Raw genomic sequence first — 9,735 nt, forward strand, 5'->3', positions numbered from 1 at the left:
TTAACCTTCTGCGCTCCAAAGAATAAAGCCCTATCTTCTCACCCTTTCTCTGTAACTTAGAAACCCAGACATGCTGCCTCTATTTTGTTGACATCCTTCCTATAATTTGGGGCGACCAAAATTGTACCTCCTATTTGTTGACATCTCCTATTTTGGCGACCAAAATTGTACACCATACTCCAGATTTGCCACCAGCCTTGTACAATTTTAACATTACATCCCAGCTTTATACACGAAAAGTTACCCATCTAGAGATGCTTCCCGCTGAGATTCCAATTTTGTGTCTATCGGTTAAACGGTTCTGTCAGAGTAGCCAAGATGAGTAACTGCAGTATTTATTATAAATGGAAAATACTACATCCACTGTGCACTACTGATGGAAGGAAGATTTAGGAGTGTGCTGCTTTTTCCTGGATGCGTTGAGTTGTAAGCAAGAGGATCAATGCTTCATCCAAAGGAGTTCCTCCAGAGATCTCTAACATAACAAGAGCTGGTCTCCAGCTCATTCAGTACGCTGCCCGTGATCAAGAAACATTTGAGGGCTGGATATGCCAAGCCTGCGAGACCCCCAACATATCCCAAATGTAGTGATGAAGAAATAGCTGCACTTCCAGCCAAGCTCTTCTCGTATACAGTTACAAATTGAAAACTTACCCCACTAAAGTGGAAAATCGAACAGGCATATCCTGTTCACAGGTAAAAGTAATCTAATCTGTCTAATTAACACCTAATCAGTTAACTCTCAATCATCAGCAATGTGAAGGTAGCTGTCATTGACAACGCTATGAAACATCATGTACTCACCAGTTTCACCTGGACTATCCCATTCCAGATCCTATCACAGCTCTAGTCCAAACATGGACCAAAGAGGCAAATTCTACAAGTGAGGTAAGAGTGACTTGACATCAAGGCCACATTTGACCAGGGTGCATCATGCAGCCCGAATAAAGTTGAAATCAATAAGCATCATGGCACTGTCTTGAGTCTTTCTTTGCACGAAAGAACATTGTTGTGGTTGTTGGAAGTCAACCATAACAACACCATGACATAACTGCTGGATTTCCTACGCTAACCACCTTCAATAATCTTCCTTTCATCATAACTCCTCACCAGCTGAAGCAGCAGAGCATTCACACAGCATGGTCTGGTCAGCATTTAGTAATGGGCTGATTAACAGTGGTTCATTAACAGTGCAGTCACAAAAGGTCTAGGCAATGACCATGTACAACAAGCAAAAGTCTAATCGGCAACCTTTGGCATCCAAAACCATTGCTATTGCCAAACACCTCGTGAACAACATATAAACTAATAAATACTAACAAGGGGGTTTGATATTTGCTTGCATGAAAGGTTGGTGGTAGAGGAAACCAACACGATATAAAATGAATCAAGAGAAACATTTGGAGACAAAAACCTACAGGCTACAGACCATAACTTGGGAAATTGAATTAATTGAAGTCCATCTTTGTTAGCATGGACATAAAGGGCTGATAGGTTTCTTTGTATTGTAAATTTCTATAATTCTATTTTTGCCTCATTATACTTTTTTGACATTGTAGCCACCAAAACGTGTAAATAATGCATCTATATTTTGAGACAGAATATGAAAATACTATGGATACTGAATGATTGACAAATACGGATACTAAATCATTCAGGAAGTATTTCACTTAACAAATTTACATCTTCTGCCCTGCCGTAATAGATTTTGGATAAATATCTCTGCAAAATGTTACATCCAACTCTTAGGACATGACTCAACTATTCCACAAGCTTCCCCCAGAAACCAAATTTGTAGTCTCAGGCAGACAAAGCAGCTTTTAAAGACATATTTCAGCAATTTCCTGAAGTAATCATCTAAGTTAGTCTCTTACCAGTTGGCACATGGCCGGGTTTCCTCAGCCTGACCTTCAGACATTGTTGCCTTTGTTCAAAAGCTGCAAAGCAAAATAGGCAAATAAGTTAAGTATTTCATGAAGTTTGCTGTTGACTAAAAACCTTGCGTATAGGATACTGACAAGATGGTACACATTTTATTTCAAAAGAAATGGAAGGTTGCTGGTCTTTTAGATCAATCACTGTGCACATCTTTAAACCTTTTATCTCTCTCTCTCATTCTCCATCTCATATGGATGCTCGAGTCTTCCTTCAAACCACAACTTAAGCCAAAGTTCAGATGCAAATAACGAAACCAATGGAAAAGTACCCAAGTATTGTCAATTATTTCAAAGTTTAATGATAACAGAATGCATAGGTCACACACAATTCATAAATTTGCCCCACCAATGTTCAATATAGTACCTCCACGCTATTACACATTTTCACAAGTCAAACAGCACAATGTTAACTCGTAACCAAAGCGTCAGATAAAAATAAATGCAGCTTTTAAGTTTACTCTGCTCAATTATTTTGTTAGGTAGTCCTTTGCCTCCCCGAGTACTGCCACACTATTACATGACATAAACTTTTAAGCCCATTCAGTCTGCAGCAAGGCTAGTCATGTTAACAAATTACACCATGTCAACCAACTGCAAATAGATTTTAAAACCATCAACTAGGTTTAAGAAATCTCATAGCAAGTTACTTAAGAGTTCACAGAGACTGATTTTTTGTTTACCTGTCTTCTATTATATAAACCTATGCAGACTTAAGACATGGATACCATCTTCACTCACCTATGTTATAGCGATCAAACTATCAATTATATGCCACTTTCATAAATACCAGCACTATTGCCGACAAGTCAAAAGCTCAAGTGACACAGTCAGTACTTCTACTTTCAGTTTCTGTTTCCCCAGAGGAAGTTGAAATTCTGTGAATTAAGCAAGATTCCCAGACGTCATTTCAGGAACATTGATTTATGGACCATAGAGAATCCTGGATCACAAACTCGCAAATTTCCAAAACATTAAATAAAATATGCCGTGACAAGATTTAAAGGACTTAAAGCTTGGGTGGCTAAAATGCCTCTGTTGGGTGGCTAATGTTGTGTCTCTGTCTAAGAAGGACTTAAAGGGCCCGTCCCACTTGGCGATTTTTTCCGCAACTGTCAGCATCATTGAATGACGTATCAGGTCACCGAAAAAGTCGCGGCGTGATGACGTATAGACACGCGGTGTCTCCTCAAGTGTCGCAACCTTTTTTTATGTCGCAGCTGGGTTTTGAAATGTTCAAAATCTTTTGGCGACCCTGATACATCGGTCAATGGCGCCGGCATTCGCCGAAAAAAATCGCCAAGTGGAACAGGCGCTTAAGAAGTTCTTGGTTTAAGAAGGGCAGCACGGCATAGTTGCTGCCTTACAGCACTTGCAGTGCCAGAGGCCCGGGTTCAATCCTGACTATGGGTGCTGCCTCTACAGAGTTTGTACGTTCTCCCCATGACTGCGCATGGGGTTTCTCCGGCATATTCAGTTTCCTCCCACACTCCAAAGACGTACAGGTATGTAGGTAAATTGGCTTGGTTAATGTAAAAATAAATTGTCCCTCGTGTGTGTAGGTTAGTGTTAATATGCGGGAATCGCCGGTCGGCGCGGTGGGCCAAAGGGCCTGCTTCCGCAATGTATCTCTAAAGTAAACTAGACTGCAAAGAAAATCCTGGGAACTGGAGACCAGCAAGCCTAACTTCTATAGTTATTAAATTGCTGGCAAGGATTCAGAGGGATAAGATTTACATGCTTTTGGAAAGGCATGGGTTGACTAGGATAATTAACATTGTTTTGTGCATGGGAGATCTCACTAATTTGTTCAAGTTTTTTTAAGAAATAACCAAGAAGGTTGACAAGGGCTTCAGCAAGGCCTTTTCATAATACAGGCCTCTCTGGATGGTTAGATTGCATGGGGTCCATGAAGAGCTAGCTAACTGGATATTTCATGATAGGAATTAGAGGGTGTTGGTGGATGGTTGATTTTTGAACTGGAGGCTTGAGGCTAATAGTGTGCCTCAGGGTTCAGTGCTGGGCCCAATACTATTTGACAGCGATTTGGATTAGAATGTGCGAGACATGATTAGTAAGTTTACAGGTAACACTAAAATAGGTGGCATCATAGACAGTGAAGAGCGTTATTAGTATTAACAGCAGGATTCCTGATAACCCTCAGGAACCTCCAGTAGTTGGACTGAAGGCTAGCTGTATGACAATTATTACCAAGAAACTGTATTTCAAAGATGTCATAACTTTAAAGGCTCATTCTAGATCATGCATGACATGGAGAATGTGCTAGTCATTGAAAAATATTAACATCCTACAGATGAAAGACCAGCAGAGGTTTAAAATCTTAATAATCCTGCATACAATGTCTGCTTATCTACTAATTGAGTGAAAATGTTGTCCCCTTAAATATTTTTCAAGAGGAACAGTTTAGGGGACCAATGGTATTTTTTTTTTCCCACATCAATGTATTTTGAAATTTTAAATGGGCTATTATTACAGCACTTATTGTGCCAACCCATGATGTCAGTGGCACAAATACAAAGAGTGAATTAGCCCCACCAATAGATTGCTGCTCTAGAATAGTACATATTGAACATAATAACACAATTGTCCAGTTCCTCTGATGCTGGCTCAAATAATGCATCCCATGATATTGAGCCACAATAATCCGGAAGGATAGTTTTTTGGTCTCAGATATATTAGAATTTGATACCAGTTTGGAATGGTTTTAAATCAAATTTGGCAAAATGATAGTTTTAAATCACACGTTAGTCAATTCATATATTTTCTCCCTTCCCCTAAAGTATTGCTTGTTTAAGAGGCCCACAAATGAAACATGCTTAAAATGTTACTATCAACAAAATTATTAATAAATGGCAGAATAGAGCATCAGTACAGAATAAGGTTTCCAAGATCTGGTTATTGTCACGTGTACCAATTAAGGTACAGTGAAACTCAATTACTCAATTAAATTGATACACTGACGACCAGATTACAATCAAAATCTAAAATCTAGTTGGTTATCTCATTCAGACTTGCTGAATCAAAAATAACTCACCCTGACGTGTGTACTTTGAATAGTTTTCTGATCAATAGGGGAATTAAATTTGTTTTTAATTTCCAAGACATCGAGGATGCAAGGAAAATGCGAGATAAAATGGTTGAATTCCATGAAAACATAATTGAGAACTAATTATCTGCTCATTGGTAAATTGAAGGATTTAACATCAATTTTAGATTCAGAATATTGAAAAACTTATTTTGCACCCAACAACATTAAAAAAATTCACTAAAACACAAATATTTCCTTGGGTATTTTCACAAACCTACGCATTTAACTTCTGCCCCCCCCCCCCCACTGCAGATGCCAATTCAAATTGGGGTATCACTCAAGATACACATCAGCCGCTGTGCAGTCCCTGACCTAAACATCCATTCCCTCAGCACAAAATAATGACAACAGCAGATTATTCAATCACAACAACACAGCTTAATTTATCCTCACCTGAAATCCACCCATATATTTTCCATTGTGTATTTGTGGACACAATTCAAGAACACTAACCCAGCTGACCTTTCTCTTGCTTTGTAATGACGTCAACTGCAGCACCTAAACTCACTTCTCCATTAATTGACCACTGAACAATCCAAAAAATCCAGTACTTTCTAAACTCTACAGATATATTAACACTGTTCTTGTTTTCTGAATCAACAAAATTGCAACTAAACATCCAGGCCTAAATTTGTATGATGGAAACAGATAAAACACAGAAAAGTCCTGGAAATACTTTGCAATCAGCATTGTCCCTTCTCAAACACAATCATGGATTTGCACAGCATAGAATGGGGGCTTTTGGCCTCCCAAATCATGGCAACGGTTTCGCCCATCAACACCAGTCCATTTGCTTCAATTAGGTTTGTACCCTTATATGCCTATTCACAGGCTGGTCCAAATGTCTCTTAAATGTGATCATTGAAGTAGACTTCAGTACACTCTCTAGCATCACTTCACAAACATCACTGCATGCAGGACTACTTCCCTTCAAATCTATTTTAAAATTCCTTCCTTCCATCATAAACCTATGTCCTCTCGATTTTAATACATCTTCCATAAGACAAAAGATTCTGACTATACATCCTATCTGTGCCTCTTATAATTTAGCATACTTCTAGCAAATAATTCAGGCTATATTCTGGTGAATCTCCTTCGCATCCTTTCATGACCTATCAATCTGTGAGATGATCATGACTACGGCATATCCAACGTTACCTGATTTGTGTTACAACCTTTTGACAATCGGGCTCGGCAATGAGGCTGGACCAGATAATTTACTGTGGAATGGAGTTAAGACTGAATCATAATTCAGGGTACCAACTTGTGTTACCTGCTCACACTGGCTACAGAGCTGATCCCCTTTCACATTAAGGATTCTGTCCACCAAGAGGCACAATAAATATGATCAATACCAGACATCAACTCCAAAATAAATACAGGGGTCTAATCAACTACTGGTCTTTTTTGACCTCATAAAAGTCTTTGACTCCAATTGAGAGAGACAGTGGGAGATTCTTAACAGGTTTGGCTGTCTGTAGAAATATGTCTCCTTATTGCATCTAATGCATGATAACATACAAGTTACTACCTTAATTAACGGGTCAATAGACAACATACAACAGGTGCAGGAGTAGGCCATTCAGCCCTTCAAGCCAGCACCACCATTCCATGTGATCATGGGTCCACAGCAAACCAGTGCCAATAGGTGGCAAACAAGGTTGTATCATCAACCCGATACTCTAAGCAAATGTTTCTTACCACAATACTTTACCACAACTTCAACAAGATCTCGACAGGAATAGTATTAAACAGGACATTTGAAAATCTGTTCAAACTGTGGGAACAACACCAAGGTCACACTAATTTCAGTCACTAAGCTGCTTTATGTACACAACACAGGAGGCTGTGTATAGTTGGAGGCCAAGCTCCAAGTCATTGTCGATTCATTCATTGACGAGCAAGACAATAAGCCTTACATGTAAGACCTACAATATAAAAAAAGCCCTCTTTCAACCTCCCATTAAGGATCTCCCATTAAGGACTTCTATGCCTCCAAAACAGGGAGTTAGATGGCCAATGGAATTGGCAGAAGCAGCATACATACTACCTTGCAAACTACCCACTCATCCACCAAGTATCCCCTGCTCCATCTGTGTCAGAGTATGTAGGTCCTTGCAGCCTTTAGAACTGGAGAGCAACCCACCCATCCTCAACCCCTTGAGGGACTTCAGCCAAAGAAAAGAGATTCCACGATTCTTTTGTATAAATCAACTAAAAGAGTTTAATACTGAAGTTTACATTTTGTAACATTGCCAGAAATGATTGTGTTTTTTTTTTAAATCACAATAGATGTCTGTCAACAAGGCGACTGTAAACCACGAACTCTGTTATCGGAAAACAGTGACATCAGAAACAAGAATTACATTACGACAATAATCAAGCACTATACACCTGAACTGAAACAAAACGTATTTGGATGGGGGGGTGGGGGGTTTGGTTTTTTTTTAACACATTGCAAATCAAGACATTTAAAAATCGTCTTAAAAGTTTCAGGGTGACACCAGAGTGATGGGACTGTGACTGTTCTTCCAATTACGTCAGTGAAACCATCCCAATAATGGATCCCTTCTTACGTCAGTAATAAAGATGCATTCGACAACAGGGAAGTCGCAGCTTTCAAAGAAAAAAAAAACAACATTCACTCGCAGGATGAAAAAAAAAGAAAAACATGATTATAACATCAGTTTCTTTGGCAAGTTGGGGGAGGGGAGTTGGGGGAGGGGAGGGGGTTAGTTCAACCGAGTTTTAACTTTGTTCAAAAGGACATTCACACTTCCTTTCCTTAAAAGGCGCTTTATGTAGGGATTGTTTAAAAACATTGAACAGGGGCTTATTTTCCCGGCTGGGATTAGTGAAGGTGCTGGTTTAGGGTGACCCCCAGGAGGAAGCGGCCGCCGTCGCACTCACCGTCCTCGGCCGCAAAAGCCCCTTCAACGAGTCCAAGGTGTGTCAGGGGGGGTAAAAAAATGTCCCGGGGGAGAGGGATGAAGTCACACACAATTCTACAAGAGTTCTTTGCGAGAGTCCTATGCTGTCGACGACATTCTTCGCAGCGGCGAGACGCCGAACAAATTGAGCGCAGACGGCCCGATGTTTACTCACCTCAGCAACGACGCACAGCACACACCGACCCCGCCGGAAGTCCCGCCTCTGCCCGACACCCGCCGCTCCGCGTCTCCTATAGGCTGCCCCTGACGTCCAACCCAGCGCCCCGCCGGACGTCCCGCCTCCGCCCGACACCCGCCGCTCCGCGCTTCCTACAGGCTTCTCCCGACGTCAATCACAGCGCCCCGCCTCCAACCCCGCCCCCTTGAGTGGAATGGCAGAGTCATAGAGTGAGACAACGTGGAAATAGGCCCTTCGGCCCGACTTGAACGACGCCCACACGACCAACGTGTCCACACAGCAACACTAACTGGTCCCACCTGGGTCCATATCCCTCCAAACCTAGCACTTAGGCCACCCATGTGAACTTGGCCTCTGTGGACCATCTGAATGTCTGAAGAAGGGTCTCGACCCATTCCTTTTCTCCAGAGATGTTGCCTGTCCCGCTGAGTTACTCCAGCATGTTGACTCTATCTGTGATGTAAACCAGCATCTGCAGTTCCTTCCTACACATCTGAATCAGAAAGATTGGCCATATTCTCCAGAGATGCTGGATTACTCCGGCACCTTGTATCTTTTTTTTGTATATGAGCATCTACTGTGCCTTGTGTCCAGGTTGGTGCTTCAGTTCGTGGACCCATTTATCTCCATTAATATTGGGCAAAATTTGTTGACCGATTTATCTCCACTAACATTGGGCAAAATAAATGACACTCAGTTACAAATTGGTAATAATGCTGTTGTGAGTCACCTAACACATATATACATTGACAATAGGTGCAGGAGAAGGCCATTCGTCCCTTCGAGCCAGTACCACCATTTAAGATGATCATTCACAATCAGTACCCCATTCCTGCATTCTCCCCATATCCCTTGATTCTTGAGTCTGAAGAAAGGTTTCGGCCCAAAACGTCGCCTATTTCCTTCGCTCCATAGATGCTGCTGCACCCGCTGAGTTTCTCCAGCATTTTTGTGTACCTTGATTCTGCTATCTGACTTTTGAATGAATCCAGTGAACCGACCTCCATTGCCTCCCGAGGCAGAGAATTCCACAAATTCACAACACTGAAAAAGTTTTTCTTCATCTCATTCCTAAATGGTCTGCTCCATATTCTTAAACTATGGCCCCTGGTTCTGGACTTCTCCCAACATCGGGAACATGTTTCCTGCATCTAGCGTGTCCATTCCCTTAATAATTTTATTAGTTTCTATAAGATTCCCTCTCATCCTTTTAAATTCCAGTGAATACAAGCCCAGTCGCTCCATTCTTTCATCATATGACAGTCCCGCCATCTCAGGAATTAACCTCGTGAATCTTCGCTGCATTCCCTCAATAGCAAGAATGTCCCTCATAAAATTATAATCTTTCAATAAATTGGCCAACAGTTGCTTTCCAGCTGTTATCAGTCAACTGAACTATCTGCTAGAAAGGGGTCCTGACCACCCATTTACCTCATAGGTGACCTTTTAACAGACTTTATTGGACTTTATCTTGCACTAAACATTATACCCTTTATCCTGTATATGTACACTGTGGATGGCTTAATTGTAATCATGTATAGGCTTCACTGTCAGGACCGCATG

At 41.1% G+C, this 9,735-nt stretch overlaps 1 protein-coding gene across 4 annotated transcripts in view; it reads right to left on the reverse strand.

Annotated features, from left to right (window-relative positions):
• The window catches only part of LOC129709148 (TRAF-type zinc finger domain-containing protein 1-like), a 34,187-nt gene extending 25,966 nt beyond the window's left edge, over positions 1-8,221 (reverse strand). Inside the window, exons 1-2 of one of the 4 annotated variants that reach the window (XM_055655297.1) lie at positions 8,149-8,221; positions 1,875-1,937 (exon numbers count right to left, since the gene is read on the reverse strand). In XM_055655297.1, the coding sequence (XP_055511272.1) occupies positions 1,875-1,918 (44 nt within the window). In that variant the 5' untranslated portion in view covers positions 1,919-1,937; positions 8,149-8,221. The other 3 variants (XM_055655299.1, XM_055655296.1, XM_055655298.1) reach the window with 3 other exon arrangements.
• Between the last annotated feature and the right edge of the window lie 1,514 nt (positions 8,222-9,735).

The sequence above is a fragment of the Leucoraja erinacea genome, chromosome 25, assembly GCF_028641065.1.
Source record: "Leucoraja erinacea ecotype New England chromosome 25, Leri_hhj_1, whole genome shotgun sequence".
Lineage (NCBI taxonomy): Eukaryota > Metazoa > Chordata > Chondrichthyes > Rajiformes > Rajidae > Leucoraja > Leucoraja erinaceus.